General features: G+C 44.5%; 1 protein-coding gene across 7 annotated transcripts in view; it reads right to left on the minus strand.

Moving 5' to 3' along the window:
• The window catches only part of MLXIP (MLX interacting protein), a 55,771-nt gene extending 39,827 nt beyond the window's left edge, over positions 1–15,944 (minus strand). For 4 of the 7 annotated variants that reach the window (XR_012634719.1, XR_012634721.1, XR_012634720.1 and 1 more), the window contains exon 1: positions 15,547–15,944. Coding sequence is in view for 1 of the 7 variants with exons in the window: in XM_074921539.1 (XP_074777640.1) it covers positions 15,547–15,917 (371 nt within the window). In the remaining 6 variants the exon portion in view is untranslated. Of the gene's footprint in view, positions 1–6,788; positions 7,208–8,747; positions 9,052–9,098; positions 9,380–15,546 lie in introns of those variants that run through there. The other 3 variants (XM_074921540.1, XM_074921542.1, XM_074921541.1) reach the window with 3 other exon arrangements.
• Between the last annotated feature and the right edge of the window lie 4,142 nt (positions 15,945–20,086).

Below are 20,086 nucleotides of genomic sequence, written 5' to 3' on the forward strand. Positions count from 1 at the left end.
TGTGGCAGATCAGCACAGCTCTCTGAGCAGCACACACGACAGGAACCCAGAGCTGTTTACCATGCTCAACAGGCAGAGAAACCCGAAACCGGCACTTCTGCCACAGAGGATAGTGTAACATTCCCTGCACGACATTACAAGCCTATAAATATACTGCAAGACTTCAGGGATCTTATTCTGAAAGCGACTTAAGTGTTTTAAAAAGAGATGCTCCCCCCACCTCTCCCCTTGTGAAACAAAGCTTTCATACCAGCTGTCTGCAACCAACTCCCTGCAGCTTGAAAAACACCAGACTTACTACCAAATTCAGTTATTAAGGACTCAAGACTGCAACAGCACATAGAGTTTATTCAACATTTACATAAAAGCTGAACCAGGAACTCCACAAAAGACAGAAGTAGACTAAAGGCACCGTTGTGTTACTACTAAGGCTACAGAAAGATCAAAAAATATCCCAGAGAAAGATAAAGTAGGGAGAAAACCCCTTCCAGAGTTAACAAAACAGACTGGAATGAGGGTGGTGTTGGAAAAAAAGAGTTTTAAAAAAATTCAAAAATAAAAACACCTCTAAAAGGCCATGTGCACCCGACAGGAAAAGTCTCTACTTAGAGCTTTGCTGGATCTGGGCGCAAACAAATGCTTTAACAACCAGCCCTTTAATCAAAACCAGCCCTTCAATTGGAGATGAACATCACACAGACCTGTGAAGCAGCAGTTCCTCCTGCTCCTGCTACAGGAACAGCCACATCCCAAAGCAGGCAGTGAAGCTCCCTGGGATCCACCGAAGACAACAGCCTCCTAAGAAGGTTGAACATTCAGAGAACAAATAGTGGAAAACAGACCTTCACCTCTGGGTCACCAGCTCAAACAGGAGCTGTGGAAACTTGTCTGCAGCAGTGCAGGAAGGGCTGTGCAAGCAACCCTTCGTTAATTAACCGGGACATGGCAGGGAGCATACTAATGCTCATGACATACGACCCTCACCACGCTTTTCCCAGATGGCTCTCATTATCCATGTAGGATTGGACAGGTCAAGGGAGATGCCTGGTTCCCACACACGGATGGAGAGAAGATCAGCCCTGTCCTTAGGAAAGTGGCTCCAGTCATGCTGAAGAGTAGTTTTACTTTATAATGATGGTGGTTATGGTCATTACGCTCACCACAGCACAGGGCATTGCTGAACGCTTCATAGGAGTTAACTCTATAAAGCAATATTTAATCTCGCTATATGTGGTGAATATCGGAGAAAGACCTTGGGTTGACTGCAATATAACCTTTAAAAGTCATTCCTTTGCTCACAGTAACCACCATGCTCAAACATCTACCAGCAAAACCGTTCAGAAAGTCTCACATCATTCACCTGTGCACTAGGTAAAACACATAGCTGGACTGACCCACCCCTCTCCTTACAAAGAACACATTTTCAAGTGGACTGAGATGGTTTATGTCCCAAAGCAAGTGGTGACTTCCCCAGTAAAACACATGACAGTATCAGCACTTTCCTGAATCTTACTATAAACAAAACAAAAAAACCCGTCACTAAATGACCCTCACACAAGCCTATTCTTTGAATCATGTTTTCCCACATGCCAAAATCACAATAAACCAGTCTCAACCCTCACTTTGTAGAGTCCCTTAGAATGCTCAGATGAAAGGTAAATAACATTTCTTACATGTTTATTGTTACAGAGAGAAGCAATCTCTAAACTTCCTACGATCTATCTCCCCATTTTAAAAAGCCTGTTACATCCCCACAGACTATAATCACCACATGCAGAGGTCAGACCCCAAGCCTCCTAATGTGCTAATAAAAACTGCTAATAAAAATTTCAGGCTCCTTAAGCTCCGCTAAGATTTTTACTGGGGATTTGAGTGTTCTACTTGTATGACTGGATACTGAAAACAGATGGGATCCATGCTGGGCTCCTAAACAACAGCCTTCACAGACCAAAACTTTATTAGAAACAGTAATGAATGGGCTTTTATAGCATATTTCCGTGCATCTACTTACAAAGTCTCTAAGTTTAGTTGCACTCTTCAGTAACATTTGCTGCTTTGATAAATGAGTGAAATCTAGTCACACGGTTCCTATGAAGGGTTAAGTATTTCACACAGCAAGAGGGATGGACCAGAACATATGGAATGCCTCTGGCTCCCATGCAGTTTGATTACAGATTACCCCTCTGTCATAGGAGGAATGACTCAGATCACAGAGTCATTCAAGTCACAAACACTGGCTGTCTGCTTTCACAAGACAGTGGAATACCCTGTACCTTCAGGCAGTCAGTTAGGGAAGGCAGCCGCACAGAATGAGGCTGGTATCACAGAAAGCAGCCATGCAGCAACACAAACTGGGCTTATGTGCAGCTTCCAGTGACCAAATGCCACTGACACACACTGTCCTGTGCTGCCCTGAAGAAAACACATTTCTGTACAAAGCAAAAACTATAAAATGAGAGCACTCTAAAGCTGTGATTGTTTTGTAAGGCAAAAGACGAATTTCTTTTTTAGAAGAAAGAAAGGTTAGCAAACAGTGAAAGTGCTGCCTGGAACTTCTTTGCAGCTGATACTAAAACACTGTCTAACTCACTCTAGTACTTGGCACCAGACCTCACCTGCTTTAGCAAGAGCTATAAGAACACCCATAAAGGCTGGGCCAAAGGTCCCGCTTTCCCAGCAGTGGACACAAGCAGGTGCTCAGGGAAGAGTGAGAACAGGACAAGCACGTTTGTATGACACTCCCTCCAGCCCCTCTCAACTGTAAAAGAAAATTATATTAACTATTCTGATAACTTACTCCCTAAAAGTCACTTGGCAGAACTACATTGGTATTCCTTTTGCTGTGTTTATGGACAACTTCCCCCCCATACCTGGGTGAGTCGAATATATGCATCGATTTGCCAGGTCTCTGCTTTGAAAAGGGAGGGATAATGACATTTTTGATAGAGAAAAGTCACTGTGGTGGCTACTACAACAACTCAGATGTCCCAGCTTTTGGATAGATTGCTTCAGGCTCTCAGCTCTTTCGCAATCTCTGCTTTCTATTTTCAACAGGTTTTAGATGTCAAACATGGTTGCTAATTACCTGAAATAAATGCAGTTTCCTCCTTGAGGATATTAATATCTTTGATAGAGTCAATTCTCTCATCCCACCACTAGGTTCATTTGAAATAAGCTGCCAACACGCAAATACTTATCTGGCTCTGAAGCAGATCTAAGTATTTCACAACCACATCCAAATCCTTTGACTTAGTGTTTTCTAAAAGTTCCATATCCTCAAGCCCAGAAAGTCATTATTGTGTGTGTTCCCAGGTTGCTAACCTGTGTGCCCCACTACAACCCCTCCCCTCAATGTTCTTTCTCAAAAGCTGTGTTAGAAAGAGCAAAAGCAAGTAGATCGTTCCCTCTCACAGCTTCATGCTTTCCCACATCTGGCATACCACTACCATATTTTCTGTTCAAGTTTTCTCAACCTCCATCCTGTCTGGGACAGATGTTTACCGAGCAAACAGAAAGCTGGACTAAGCTGAAGTATGTGCAGATATGTGTACAGGGAAACATTTATACCTTCTTTGGACACTGTACAGAATGTGCTAACATGAGAAGCATGACGTGTAACATCCAGACCTTTATGTGCTGCTAACAGACAAGCAAATGTCAGAGCCCATTCCTGAATCCATTGCACAGCTTAGCAGAACCAAGACTTTGTTGTGTTGCCTCTCACTCAAATACTGCAAGTTCTCCTGATGCAGGCAGTTGTCACTGTAAATATTATTAGCAGAGCTTGACTTGCCATGGATAAGCTTGTTCACACAGCTACAGCTTCTGTACAAACATTCAGAAATTCATCAGAACGCTCAGAGACCAACCATCCTAGAAAATAACAAGTTATTCTTTGCTCTTGGGAAATGTGGCAGCAGATAATAACCATATCCATTGATTGGCAGATCAGGAATGCAACAAGATCTTCCACTGGCCTCTTCCTGTTTGGCACTTCTTCTCTAACAGCTGCCAGGCCCACAGTCCAGGTATTTCCTTTTTAACTTCTTTTTAAATTTTCCTTTTTATATGCATGCCTTTCCTTTTTTCACCTTGTTGATCACTTCTGCTTCTGACACTGCAAAGTAATAGTTTTCAGTAACTAACACAGGCTACATCAAGTGTCATACCACAGCACCAAAAGCAAAAGTCTGCATAATAAGAAGATAATGAAGAGCAGTCATGGACTTCAACGAAAAATCACAAAGAACTGAGAAGCTCTTCCACAATTCATGCTCCATTTGGTCCCTGTCCCTTTGGGAATGGTGTCAGTAGTGAAGACAAACAGTGAATAGATTTAACAGCAGCCTACAGTCTGGATGCAAGATGCAGTGAGAAGAATTTAGCAGAGTAGCCTGTGACAGCTCACATGTATATTCACATGAATGTACAGTTGCTAGATAGTAACTAAATGCAGCGGGTCTAAGTTATTTTTAGGTCTATTGTGAATCCCCAATGTCACTTCATTCCAGCTGCTCCAAAGACACAACACCACCATCACAGAGGCCTGGGCTCTGTATCATCACTCCCAGTTCGATGGTCTGAGTCTAACCCTTGCCCTGCCCTAGAATTTTGCTGCCAAGGCAACAAAGCCCCTGGCACAGCGAGGGCAATGCGGACAAGAAGAGTGTTTTGGACAACTAGCTCACGTGGGCTGGGGAAGTGGTCTGGCTGTTGGATAGAGAAGTCTCTGCATTGGCTGCAGTCCTGCTAGAGGTGTCACAGCCATGCTGGCCAAGGGCACTTCGGTTGATGTGTCCTTGAACTGCTGCAGGCAGAGCACCCATTACTATGGGACCTTGAGGGAAGGGAGGGTAAACAAAGTGGCAGAGAGAAATGGAGACAAGAATCTCAAGTAAACATCCCATGCTAGAGAGTTCTGAAAACAACAAACTTGACAGATCTCAGCAGCAAAAGCATCCTTCATGCGTCTGCAAGTTTTGCTTGGATCTTGTAACACAGACATATCACTTAAAAAACCGCCTTGCTGATACATGAGGACTAAACAGGCTTCACTGTTAGAAGGATCAGTGAAAAGAGAAGGCCTCATGCTGTTTATGTATGCTTCTGCAGGTCTGTTCTAAGGAGCAGTACAAGCTGCAACACAAACTCTTCAGGACAGAACAGTCTTGTACACCTCTTGTACCCAGCCTGGCAGGACACAGCCCCAGGATCAACTTCCCACAGCTATTCCAATGGCAGGAGGGCGCTGGTGTTCACACAAGCTCTCAACACAGTTACTCTGAAGCATCCACATAAGCAGGACTCCTAGAAGAATACCAGGGTAGGTATGGCATAGGAGGCAAGCAGTGCAGAGGACCACATGTATACCATGCAGAGGGTTCAGACCAGGGCAGACTTGCAAGCTGCCACCTTCCCCCCAGATCTGCAAGACTCAAGTATAAAGAACGCAGCTGCTGTCTCACTTCCAAAACTAGTAACTTCTTTCTCAAGAAGGGCAAACCTATTACACAAGAGCAAGGCTATGTGGATCTTCTCCTTACACCCTTGGTCACCCTTAACACTCAACTCCTCAATTCTTGTTCTTATTCACAAGCCAACCCTAGTACAAGTAAACCCCACCTAACACCAGCAAAGACAAAACCACCCTTCCATCTCACAGCTGAGCTGGAAGAAGCCTTTTCATGTTCATGCAGAACAAAGCTGTAGCAAGCATCAGATCCCTGCACTTGTGTAAAGACAGCTCACTATGGACTAAAGAGGTCAATCTCTGAAGATTTCTTCCTTTGCTCCTTCAGCTGAATGCAGCCTCAGCTCTTCTCTTTCTGCTGTCCCCCAAAAATTCTGTCCTCTGTTTCCCAAAGCACTGAGAGATTGCATAGGGAAATATTATTAGTCTGCAATTAAAGAGAAGCATAAGCAGAAACACGTGTACTTTACCCATAAAGACATCCTCTGCTTGATCTGGTGTGGTATAAATAAGCAATAAAGATACCTCTGGAAATCTCTTCACTATTTTAAAGAAAACTATCTCTGTATGTAGCAAGACATTTTCATATAAAAAATTCAAGAAAAGGCATTAAATATAGCAAAAAGGACTGCATCCCCTGCTTCCCTGCACTACACCATCAGCTAAACTAGAAATCGAGATAAGAAAGTCTCTAACTGCATTACTGTTGTAGATAACACTGTGCTGTGAACACAAAATCAAGGATCAAAAAGCTGTCTAGCAAGTCATTAAAATTTAAGAAGTCATTAAAATCATTCTGTGATTTCCAGAAAAAGTGTCCAATTCATTAAGCAGCATGCTTAACTACTTAAACAATCAAATTCTTTTCCTAGCATCAGGGTACATCACAAAATGTATCGCGTCAAAAGGGTTATCTGTAGGTCAGCAGTGGTCTGGCCAAAACACACCTATTGGTAATTAATCAGAGCCTGCTGTACGACAATCCAAGTGGGGGCCTGCAGGCCCTTCCCATCTAGCCTGTTATCTTTCATTTTGTCTCAAAGGAGACAAAGCAGCTCTGAGAATCACTCCTAACACCCTGAGCTTTGTACCTCTGACACACCTTCCAAGTGGCCATGGCCCAGATAACCGAGCAAGGGATGGAATCTTGGATTTCACTGTTCCTTGGAACTAGATGGCTTCCTACAGTCCCCTCCAATCCCGATTTCTGTTATCCATCTGATGGCACAGCTGGACAGCCCAACTTTAAAAATACTACTGTTTCACAAAGGTAACTGTTGCTGAGCTTGCTCTTAAGTAGCACCCAGAGTCTGAATACCTTAAGGCACAAACTGCTATCTACTTAGAGAGGGAATGGCAATTGCCCTGCAGCCAACCGTTCACACTGCCAGGGAACGGCCGAGGTGTCAGTCTCTCCTTTAACACTCCTCAGAGGCTCTAAGCCTGTAAGAGACCTGTAAGAGATCACCACATGTATGAGAATGACAGTAAAATAAACACTATCCCCACAGGAGTTCGAGGAGACAAACATCTGCTCAGTGCAACACTACATTTAACACAGTGAGGCAGAGTCCAGCAGCTGCAGCACATCAAGCCAAGGGAGGGAAGCAGAAAAGGAGCCCTTGTCATTCCTGCCTGCAGAGCAAAGAGGGTTCCCTAACAGGCAGGGTCCTTCAGCAAGCAGGAGCAGCACATTCTGAACACATCTCCCTTGCAGAAGGAGGTCATGCCTCACACGGCAACAGAGCGTCTGACAGCTCAGGGAAGCTGACACCATTTAGACTTCCAAGTCCAACAAAACCAACTCTCCACAGGTGAAAAATCCAAATTCCTCTAAGAATAGCAACAGCTCCCGTTGCTCTAAAAGCAGGAGGGTTTTCTAGATTCTCCAGAAGGCCACCGTCAGAACAGACTCGGGAATCCAGGGCTGATGCGCCGGGTATTCAAGGCTTCCTTGGCTACAGCACGAGGAGAGCAATGATGCCTCTCAGAACCACAACTACCAGTCACCACAGGCAGCAGGTGCTTTTCCCAGGCAGTTCAGTCTGGTGGACGCCGAAGGCAGCAGTCAGCAGAACACTGCCTTCCAGAAGTATTACGATTACCATTAAAATACCAGCCTGGTTTTATTACCCTGTAATTTGCATCTGTAGGGCTCCTCACCCTTATAATGGCCAGTAGCTTTTCTAACAGAGGTATCGGTAAACAGCACATCTTCCTCTTCCTTCTGTTTTTTCCCTTTATTATTTAAGTTTGCAGCTGAGGTGTCATCTTTGATAAGGCTTCCTTTCAGACTCCTATGTTCGCTCACTTCTAAACTTCATGCCTTTGTTTCCCCCTTTCAAAAAAAGCAGTACACACATCTGGGTCTCTGAAGTGTTGCGGCTGTTTTAATCATTTTTAGAAGGGAGAAAGGGAGGAAAAAGCAGTTAACTGATTTATCTAAGATCAACAAGCCAAGAAACTAAGGGCTAGTGAAAAGCTTTGTGCTTGTGTCACAAAGTAAATAAGCTGTGGCAAACACACACTAGAACATTTCCGATGGCAATTACTGATTTACCTACAAAGAGATGTCTATATTAATTAGATTATGAATGGCACCAACACAGCACGTTTTACATTCAAAACAATCAAAAATTACCTCCCAACCCTCATTTAAGCAAACAAAAAAATATTTTGAAAAGACCATATTTAGAGTTTCTATTCTAGTAGTAAAACTATTAGAAGCAATTTCTGGAAAACCTAGCTTTCCTAACCCCATTTTTCAAGCCTTCCTGCTTCAGAAACTGTGACAATAGTGTAATTCTAGCTTGCACTAAAAACAATCAGATTCAGGTTTTTCCATCACTGTCTGAAACACAATGAACCAACTCTATTTTCTTTGGAGGCAACTGAAACAAGTACTTTTCCTAATCATCTTCATAATTGTTTTATAGACATGTTAAAGGTTTCCTTCCCAGAATGAAAGGAAAATTGTATGAAAGCTGTGAAATATTTCTATAGCCATCAAAGAGTTTCGAAAGCTTGTCTTTTTCCTCAGAAGTAGCTTAGAAGTTTTGTCTTTAAAGAAACTGCTTGTGCCAGTGACATTAAAGTATCAAAGGACAGATGAGGAAAACTGTAAATTAATTTCTTCATACAAAGGAAAGGAAGTAGTAAGCATATAGCCTGAAGTCTGTTAATTAAAAATGAAATACCAGATTAAACCCAAACTGGTCCAAGTTTCTAAACTGATAAAGTTTTTCTGTTGCTGTTGTTTTGTTTTAAAACGGCAAACCTTTCTCTCCAGCAGCAAAAGGAAGCAAGGCAGCATTAGAACAGCCCAAGCAGGAACCCCGACTCTCCTGCCCCCGTTTTACTGCGCGATCGTCCGCGACTTCCATCCTTGGGTCCATCCAGCTCACTCTCTCCCTTTATCAGGCACACCCTCACGAAGTGCTTCCTATCTAACTCTCCCATCACAGATCAAAGCACGGGGAAGAAAGGCCGGACTTCTCTGACTCCAGCCACACCTTCAATCATCTACCCTTTTTTCCATATCACCTTCCCTTTCGTACCTATTTCTCCTCCCCTGAACAGCACTACACCAGCGTCCCCTTTTCTCCCCAACTCATCATTATCCATTCACCTTTATCCTTTTTATCAGATCTCCGGTAAGTACCACTCCAATCTCTTTTCTTCTCCACAATGTCCCTGTCGCACTCGGAGACTTCTCTTTCCTTGCTGCCATTCTGTTCCACCCTGCTGCTGAACATTTATTTCCTCACTCACACGGAGTTTGTAACCTGCACTCAAACCCGCCCAGTCAGCTGAAAGGTTATTTGTTTGACTTGAACTTCACAGTATATTTTTTTTTCTTCCTTCCTGTTTCCATCCCTGTGACCTCCTCTGTCAACACCATCCAGCCCATGTGGCTTTATCTTGGCCCTTCTAATTCATTCAATGCAATCCTCATAGATCTTCTTAATTTTACTGCAAATCTCAGTGAGCTTCCAGCCTCACTCCTTGCCCTCTCAACATTTCCTTCTTTGCAACAGATCTCCGAGTACTGTTACTAGAGGGAAAATTCCACTCACATAACAACTTTGAGAGTTCACTCTCTACTTCAAGCCTGTCAACTTGTGTGCAAATTTAAAATGCCTCTCTGACATCTCAGAAATGCACAGCCATCAGCTCAATATGGCTACAAAGCTCCTTTTATTCCTCCCTACCACTTCCCAGTTTGCTGCATCACTAGATACCCCTTTGTTTGATTAAGACTAATCATAGCTTAAGGACACACAGAGAGATAAGCAGCCGCTCAAGTGACTGTATATCAACTCTGCCTTCCAAAAGAATGGCAACTTTTTTTTTTCCCCCCCTGCATGGGAGAGTAACAAACAAGAATGATTCAGTGACCTACTAAAGGAGCAAGTGGAAAAACATGAGTAAAGCTAAGACCTGAATTTCGGGTTTCTTGGCTTTAATTCCTCTTGCCACTCAGCAGAAAGAAATTAGAACGGGTAAGAGGGAGACAACTGGAAATCAATGTGTTAATTTCTGCTACCGTCAAACTCTAGTTCACTCAAAGCACATCATGATCATGCAACACAAAATCTTCACTGGAAGTAATGCCAAATTTCACAGTTCAGCCAAGCTTTTTTTCAGACCACGCAAAAATTATTGAGAACTGGCAATCTGAGGACAAACTAACTCCCTCTTCCCTATTTCAGCAATCCATCAAAAATTATGGTTATGAAATCCATGCTGTATTTAAGCCAGAAAATAACATCTGTTTACTGTGTGCAAACACAAGACAAGAGAACTACAACAAAACATGTAGATTAAATGGTAAATCAGAGGATGATACCAATGATGTGCTTTTTATATGAAAAATGTGACTACTGGGCAGCAGGCCTCTGTAGTAACACCCTACACAGGCAGGTCCACAGAAATCACTAAAATCTTGTGACCTGCAGAACCACCAAAATAGCCAGGAGCAGAACAAAAAAAAATTGTTCCTGTATCTAAGTCTGGCTATAGAATTTGTCTTTTCTTTGTGTAAGAAAGTATGTGTAGCCCTGAAGACACCAAAACCTTAACTTCAACCAAGGCCTCTTCACACTACCACCATTAAATGTTTACTCTGGCATCTTTGGAACAAGAACAGCTCAGCAATCTTTCTGCAAACCTTTCTGAGGTTCAAGGTTGTCAAGGTGCAATTTAAAAGCGCGTCTTATATAGAGCTTAAAAGCTTGTGACTGTATGAAGCATTTGACATAAGCAGGGTAAGAGGCTCAGTAACAATGTTCTGATTCATGTTGCACTCCGAATATAGCATCCTTGCTTTGAAATGACCCGTAACCACGAGCGCTTGTAACAGCAACTCTGCTCGAATTAGGCTTAATTCATAGGATGAACATAGGTGGTTTTATCAGAGTAGTTTCTACAAGCAGCATATAATATATGTAACTAAATTCTGGAAGTTTTAAATCTCAAACCTACTATCACCATTGCTAAGAACTTCCCAAAACACATACTGCATTAACAAAGAATATGTGGCAAAGGTGCTTTGGAAACAAGCTGATCCCTAATGTCAGTCCACTGATGAAGGGAATATTTTTGGCTTACATCTACATGAAGTGAAAAGGTCATATTGCTAGAGGAGAGAGGAAGTCTAGAAATGACCAGGCAAGCTTTTCCAACGGTAGTCTTCATCAGAGTTCCCAGACCCCACCCCCCTGCTCTGTGCAACTTTAACAAGCAGGATCCAGAAGGTTTTAGACAAGTCTCTGATGCCAATGTTAAAACTCTTACCTAAAGTGCAACGCCTGGCATGTTCCTTAAGCTCATATTAGAAGGTGAAAGACCTCTGAGGCTACTTAACAATAAATGAGCCCACAAAGACATCTTCACCGACCCTACCATACCCTACCACTAAGTAAGATGGACATCAGCTGACACAGTAATACGTAACAGAAGTTTTAAAAGAACACCACCCACACTGAGTGTGAGCAGTGTCTTTAAATAACTCCCAAAATAAAGTTTGTGCTTTGTTTACACACACAACTGACCAGCCCATTCTCTCAGCTGCAGAGATCGTCTCCCCAGCACTGCACAGAAAGGAACCTTCATAGAGACAATTAATGACTTACATGGTCCCAGAGCCTCATCAACCTCTTATTTCTTTAGAGGGCATGGATAAGACACACTGGGTGAGTACTAACTGAAGTCTGCACCATCACTTATCCATCTTACACCTAGAGAAAATAACTAAAGAACCGACTTAAATCTACATTTTCCAGGAGTAATACATTTCATTTCCTACTCCCTGCAATGATTACATTAGTCACTCCGGCATGATTTACCTCTCTACCACCTCCACATCAAAACTCTGAAGATATCCAAGCACAATACCACCAATTCCTACCGCATCTTTTTCAGAGCTCCACATGCAGAGTTTAGAATATGCAGATCTGCACTTCCAAGTGCATAGTTCAGGTTTTGAGCATTAAACAAACTATACGTCGCTGTTCCCAAAGCGGAGCTTTCCACACAGAAGTCCAACATCCCTATATTCCAGCCTGTTAGGGAAATAAATGGTTTACAGTGTCCTTTTGTAAAGCATAATTTTCACTTAACGTAAGCCTTCAGTCTGCACTCTGCAAGGAGCTGAACATTATTCTTCTGCTGAAGACAAGAGCTCTCCAAAACGAAGAGAAAAAATTATTCTGTCCCAATCTCAGAAAAAAAACTTGATGATATGCTGTGGTCAGAACATTTCAGAATACAGTTCAATTTTGGGAAGTTACTTTTGGGTAATGTAATTATTTGGGTAATTGCAAAGTTATTAAAGGGCTTTACTAAATTAAATATCAAAATTACATATCATTTGACTTAATTCTGCTTAATAACAGTTGTAGGGCGTATAACCATTAGTATTGTTTCTCATCAGAATGAGAATGAAAGATCATTTTCATTTCAGAAAGCACATTTTTTTTAAATCTTTTTTGCCTTTAAAGTGTCCTGCCTGCCACAGGTCAATTATAGGTATCTACACACATCAAGATCTGCAAGGTCACATTGTTTTAAAGGGCTGAGATGAAGGGGCTAAAAGAAGAAAAGCAGGCTTTATTTTACCTTCATCAGTGTGGTATAGTTGCCACAATCAATGTCATAAGAGAAACGGGTGACATTTAGATAAAGCACAGCCTGCGTGATACCTGTTGTAAACCCTAGTGTTTATAAGTAACTTACTGATTTAGAAGATTGCTTTAATCTCCTAACTGTACAGGGGAGTATGCTATGGTCATATTTTCCCCTGTGAAATGGCTCATCTGAAATGAGGATTTTCAGCCTGCGCAAGTGGATACGTGACTGCAACAGCTCTGATGAAAATTAAAATCAGGTTAGCTTGTACTGCTCAAAGGCATGAGGGAATCACTTCCCTCAGGTTCAGAAATAGCTTTTTTTTTTAATCATAAAAAAATCTGACAGTGAACAGTCCAAAGCAATATTAAAAAAAGATTTACAGTACAATTAAAAGAGTCCAGGCTACACTGTGCATCCCAACGTGAACGTGATTCAGCATAAATGTGGTCGCTTTTAGACATAAACCACCCTCAGTAATGACCTAGGTAATCTAGAAAAACTTTGCTTTCCAGCTCATTGGTAAAGGTAATGGATACCATGCAGTTTAGCCCTTCTTCTTAAAACTTTAAACACCGAAACACTAGCAATGGGTGTCAAGTGTAAATAAATATTACACCCAGAGCTCTGTTACAGCAACTTCCTTGTTTTTGTATTTAACATAGCTGCATTACCCCAGCTCTCCAAACATGATGAGTTAGCTCATGCCCCTCATTGCTGGTTCTGCAACAGCCACAAAGCAAAACCGAGACTTCGCCTTCTGTTTTGCAGGTTTTGGTGTTGGCTTCCACGCCCCCAGTTCTTTTCTAGAGTGAATGTCTATCCAGCAAAGGCAGTACAAAAAAATGTAAACACAGAATCTGCGTTTCACAAGCCCGAGATCAGACAGACAATAACAGGAAAGATACAGCTGAGGCAATAGCAATGAAAACATCCCCATAAGCCAACCAAGTTCAAATCAAACTTGAAGCACAAAAGGCAGTTGCCGTTTACCCCAGTATCGTATGTTCCCTGAGGAGGACACGGACAGAGAGACCACTTCTAAGGTAGAAAGGGTCGACCTACCTGCTTAATCAATCATTTACTAAATGACCATGACTCTTCATTTCTATCACGCCAAATTAGACTTCCCAAAATTATTTTAATCCTTTTTAGACCCAACTTCACAATTGCTTTGTTTGGCAGATTTTAAAAATTTATCACAAAGCCATCGAGTGAGCAGACTGAATCAGGGCAGGATGCTGCAACTAAGGAAACCTTAAGGTATCCAAGTATAGAAGTATTAAGAACATGCTTTTCTTTGGTAGCCTTTAAGACGGTATTTTCTGCACCTTGCCTCATACTACCAACAACCAGCAGGATAAAATTATTTCTGCTAAAATAGATTTGGTGCTCAATTTATGCATCTACATCAGAGTTCCGTATTGTCAAAATAGTATCACAGAATTACTCCTTTGCATTACATGTGATCCTCAGTTCCAAAATCCCAAGGATACCCTAGAAACATAAAATAAAGCTGATGGAGGCTGATGAGAAGATACACATGAGAAGTCTAGTTCTGTCCCTCGCAATAATTGTGCCTCCTTTGCATGTTCCTCTCAGCTTGTACAATAAAGGCAGACTAGTTAATTTGTAGTTAAGTTCTACATTTTTATTTCTTTTGTAAATGCAGATAATTTATGTCTACTGTTGTATGCACCTTATCTAAGATTCACTCTCTTGCAGTAACCAATAACTTGCTTGGCAAAAATTATCAAAATTAAAAGATTACTCACTAACTGTACAGAACGGATAGTTCTATTGTTTCCTCTTCGCTGAGCAATACTTAAATAGAGGAATTTGGGGTGGGTAAAGTGAATTTTTTTCTAGCAAGTTAATATGGATCCTACAAATGAAAGTAAGCATTTCTGTTGATATGCTCAGAGGCGTTTCCCATCGTTCCTTTTAATCAACTTCCAAAACACGCTCCACAGAGAACATCAGATTGGATCCAATTTCTGCAATATCACAGGGAACAAAAGACTTGAGCAGGCATACATCTTTTCAAAACACTTCTATTCCATAGCTCTGCCTCCATTTTGGAGGACAGACAAAGGGGATAAATGTGAAGATATCGCTTTATTTAAATGGATAAAAAGCAAAACTGAAGTCTTGAGCAAAAGGTGCAGCTAAACCCAGGAAGTGCTACTACCAGCTGCAAGCACCGGAACAAAGGAAACAATGACAGATCCCGCTTTCTTGAATTTGTTATAAGGTTTAGGGGAGGAGGGATAAAAAAAAAAAAAAAAAAAAAAAAAAATTGGCCGGTTTTCACACAGACTGGGGGCACAAACGCTTACTTTGCCCTTGAAGGATTTCTCCCGAGACTCTTCAGCACCAGATGTTTCCACCAACTTCACGCCTGCCCCCGAGATGCGGAGCATTTCCCAGTGCCACGAAGAGCCCGCAGAGGCGGGCGCACTCCCCGCGGGGGACGGGATCCCACCTCGCCTCACCCCCCCGACCCAACCTCCTGCCCTCGCCTCCCGGCCTCGGTGAAAACGCCGGTGACAACCCCTCTCCCCAAAACACCCGCCGCGAGGGCCGGGACGACGCTTTCCCGCCGCGGTCTCAGGCCTACGGAAAGTGCCCGCACGGACCCCGAAGTTCACTGGAAACAAAAGCGACGCGAACACCCACGCGTGGGAGGGGGGGTATCACCGCCGAAAGGCGACTCTCGGCTGTCCCCGCACCGCCGGGGGTGCCCCGGTCTGACACACCACCCCCCCCCCAGGCCTCGCCCTCCGCCGCCCCTCACCCCTCACCGCGCCCTCGGGTCCCCGGCCCGCTCCCCCGCCCCCGCCCAGCCGGGGCTTTCCCCGCGGCCGTGACTCAGCCCGGGGCCCCCCCCGCACCACCCCGGCCCCCGGCCCAGCCCTGCCCCGCGCCCCCAGGGCGGCGTTCGGTACCTGTAGGCCAGGGACATGCACTCGAAGAGCTTCGTGAGGGAGGCGTCGATGCTGAGGCGTCCCCCGGCGCCGCCGCCGCCGCGGGCCGCCCCGAACTGGTAGGTCTGGCAGGTCTGCTCGTTGACCGTGTCGAAGTCGTAGCCTTTCTTGGGCGGGTGCTCGCTGTGAGGCGACGAGACCATGAAGTGGCCCGAGTGGATGATCTGGGGGCCCGGGGGCTGCCCCCGCCGCGGCCCGCACCGCCGCCCTCCGCCCGGCGAGGCGCCTCCATCGTCCGTGTCCGACGAGTCCTCGTCGGGCTCCGTGCGAGGGGGCAGCGGCCCCGCCGCCCCGAGGAGCCGCGCCGGCCGCATGAACACGTCGGCGGCCATGGCCCCGCAGCCGCCAGCCGCCGGCCGAGCCCGCCGCCCGCTCTGCGCCGCCACCGCCCCGCTCCGCCCCGGGCCGGCCCCCGCCGCGCCGCGCCGCCCCGCTTAAAGGCGCCGGAGCGCCCCGCCGCCCCTCCCCCGCGGCCTGCGCCCTCCCCAGCGGCGGCGGCGACCCGGGCCGCCGGCTCCCGTCCCGCCGAAACGGGCCCCCGCCGCCCGTCAGCCCCCCCCGGGGCAGCGTCCCCTCAGGGAGAGCCCCGGGCCCCATCACCCAGCCCCGGGCCGGGGCAGACACCCCCGAGGGCCTTCTCCCTCTGTGGGAGCTGCAGCCCGCCACGGCCAGGCCCGGGAGGCCGCGTCCCCTCGGGGCAGCCCCTGAGGCCGCCTTCCCTCGCCCCTTCGGAGAGAGCTCCTTCAGAGGGAAAGGCAGGGCCCTCCCGCCTCCTCCCACACTGCCAGAACCAGACGGTTCTTGGCCATAAGCGACACCCACCATGTTCTACCCTTCCTCTTACAGCACTGCCGATCGTGAAATAACCCTGCGAGCTGCCGCCTTGCGTCACCGAGAAAGAAGGTGGCATCGCTGCAGTAAGGAACCCCCCCGGGTCTCACACGACTGCTGTCCTGTCCCCAGTTCTCCCACAGTGGTTTAAATGATCTGGCATGGCGCTTCCACCCAACAGGACAATGTTGTAGGGCGTGAGGTGACGCGTGGGGAAGCCTCGACCAAAAATGCGTAACCACCTCCTGCCTTAAGCGTGAGAAAAGGCTGAGGGAGGCTGTGGTCGCTTGAACAGAACCATCACACAGAGCTAACTACGTGTCTTTGGTAACACACTTCCTCAGAAAAACACCCCTGAACTGAAGGGACTCTTAAGAACATGAGAAGATGCAGAGGACAGCCCAGAACTGCCTGAAGAATGTTGATGAGAGCAATTGTGATAGGAATAGCTCATGGATTTAAACTATCTTTAATACTGTGAATTGCTTATTATTTTCCAGGAGAAGTCTGCGAGAAGGCAGGGCAGCTACACAAGTAGTTGGAGACACACAACAGGCAGGCCGCAAACACAGCTGGAGAGATCAGCCTGCAATCCCTGAGACAAGCCTGGGACACAGCTTCTGCTGCCAGCCTGGTGCCTCACACCTAACCCACAGACCTGCTCAGTGCCATGTGTGAAGTAAGCACAGTTGTTCCAGGGGAAATACAGATTGGATTTCATCCTTCTCAAAAGCATAAAGGAAGGAATGGATCCTGTAGGTTAACACGAAAGCATGGCAATAGGGCCAGCAGATGTATTAGTCTGGGGAGAGAACAGCAGCTTACAGCACAAAACTCTGTATACATATGTATGTATGTATAAAGTCGAGAGAAAAGATCGCTAGCTTGCCCTGCAGAGCAAACTTCCATCACCACGAGAGAAATTGTACTTTAAGTGGCATACTCCAAAGCATTTATACTAAACTGCTTATATTCTCTCAGTTCTAAGATGTCATGCTTAAAAAAACCCAGGCTCTTCTACATAGTCAGGAGGAAAAAAAACAACCGCAAACATTGAATTGCCACATGCTACTTTTTGTGCTTTACAAAATCAGAAATAAAATCAAGGGAAGCTCAAGAGATGGATATAGCAAGTCTCAGGCACAGAAGGCATTCCTGCAATATCACAGTTATACCCTTGCAGTGATCTAATATTCTCCATCAGAGAGCAGGAAATCCAGACGGATCACTGCATTTAGGGGAGGAATGGTAGGTCAAATACTTCCCCACACACAAAAGTAGCAGTAAGGCATGGTCATGTCATACAAGGGCTGTTACAAATCTTTAAAAATCAACACTAGCATTCAGCTCTTAGCATCACATAACTAAAACTCTTAAGAAAAGGTCACAGTCATATTTAGCTTCAAAGATGGTTATTGCTACCTTACATGAACATCGGGTTTAAAAAAAGAAAAAAAAAACAACCCTACAACAAAAAAAAGCAATGCTATCTGCCAGCAAGGCATTCTGATTGGGGAGTACTTTAAGTACAAAACCAGAAAAACATTTCAAAACAACATTCATAGTTTTACAGTATCTATTTTAAGTCTTACATGTAGTTTGTTAAGAACTAAAAAAAAAAAAAAATCACAACCACACACTAATAACAGCACTGTATACGGTGCTTCCATGACAACAGCCTATACATTTACCTCACAAAATTGTAAGCAAGCCACACCTGCTTCTTCCTGTATGAAGAGGGGTAACTTGTTAAAATAAAGCCACTAGGTAGCAATGCAATTTTCAAACAAGAGTTAGCAGTACACCAAACCATCGTTTAAAATAGGGGCAGTGATCTCAAGCTACGATTTTTAAGATGCAGCTCAGGATTTTCTCCTCTAGTCTTCCTCAGTGCAAATACTATGCATGGAAGGAAAGAGGCATCCCTTAAAATAAATCCAGTTATTTTGGAGACCGACCTCTTGGTTTGCCTTTTCAAGATCAGCACATAGGTGATCAGCAACAGGTGAAGACTCCTGGCTATCCTCTCCTCCTCCACAGCAAGGAATTCCAGGGAAACACTAAGGGGCGACAGCAGCATCTTTTGAGTATGCTTTTTCTTTACTGTTTCTTTTTAGCAATCTGCAGTGCAAGGTGAGATGAAGGCCACCATCTTCTGATGACGTTCCTTCAACAGCGCAGGTTTTTAGCACAGGAGGAGAGAACCATTTACGGACTTTGAATTCAACCCTAACAAGACACTGAACAGAGAGACATCCAAGCTGTTTAAAAATATACCTGCAGCATATTCCACAACACTTAGTGGTAAGAGATTATCCTCCTAGATCTACAGACAGGAAGATAAGCATTTTCATTTTGATGAGGCGCAAGAGCTCGAGCAAATCTTACTCACAGCCTCAGACTGTGGGGCTGATTGCAGGCGCTGGGAGTCCAGCCATCCCGTTACCGCTCCGCTGGCTCCTCTGCCCGTCCTGCTCCCAGGCAAACCACAGGGCCAACCTCCAGCTCCGTACCCTGCTGCTAGGCTAGGCTGTGGCTGCTAGGCTGTGGCTGCTAGGCTAGGCTGTGGCTCGCTCCTTCACTGGCACAAGCCTTACCTGTTCACAGGCTTTTCCTTCTGGGACTCGAATTACATCCTTGTTTCTACCTCTGTTCTTTTCTCTCTCTCATCCTACCCCGTATGTAATTCCCTTATATAAATCTGCTGATTTAATTCACTAATCCAGAGAATAAACAAACCTAACTAAAAATGGGTACTTTTTTTTTTTTTTCCCCAGGTTAGCAAATTTAAGTGGTTGACGCGAGAATGCCGCGAGCACCCCTGTAAATGCAAGGGAGGCAACAAAACCAAGCTGGGAGGAGGCAAGCTGGCTATGACTCGCCCTTCAGGTAGCCGTGAGCCAACGGACCAGTTCAGCTGTGTGTGAAACTGCAGGCTGCTTTGGGACAGAGCACACAGAACACTAAAAATAAGCTGGACACTTTATATCCATCTCGAATATAAAGAATCTTTCCAAAAGTCTTAAGGAGCTTTACCCTTGCTAGCATCAGACTCGAGCACGTTTGCAAACTGAAGCATGTTTCCACACTATGCCCTCCTCCTCCCTCCAATTTAAGTTACCACAACACATCAGCCAAGTACCAAGCCAACAGTAAGCGCCTTAAATTACCAAGTTACTCTGCAGGCTGCTGTAATTACATTTGCCATATCTATTTGTTTGTTGTTGTTACAACAAACTGCCCCCGCCCTGCTCCGTGTCCTGCTACAATATCAAGACACCTTTGGTCCACTCAGAGGTGAATCATTTTACAGGTTCCCAAATGAGACAACACCATAGAATGCACGTTTAAAAATACCATTTATAAAAACAGAAATTTATTGTAAATTTTAAAAAAACAAACTGAGAGTTAAGTTTCTTGATAAAAATTATTCACACAGCATTCATGTTGTGATTTTTTATTTTATTTTTGAAATGAAACCATTGTACATTGTACAAACCATAACTACCGATGGAATAAATAAGTGAAAAATTATACTGCTGTACAACACACACACACACAAATCATAAGATGGAAAACGATTAGGTATTGAAGAAAACAAAATTCTTTACACCTTCTAACAGGCCCTTAGATATAAAGAACATTCCAAAACATGACAATGTTTATGTAT

This window comes from Athene noctua, chromosome 17, assembly GCF_965140245.1.
Source record: "Athene noctua chromosome 17, bAthNoc1.hap1.1, whole genome shotgun sequence".
Lineage (NCBI taxonomy): Eukaryota > Metazoa > Chordata > Aves > Strigiformes > Strigidae > Athene > Athene noctua.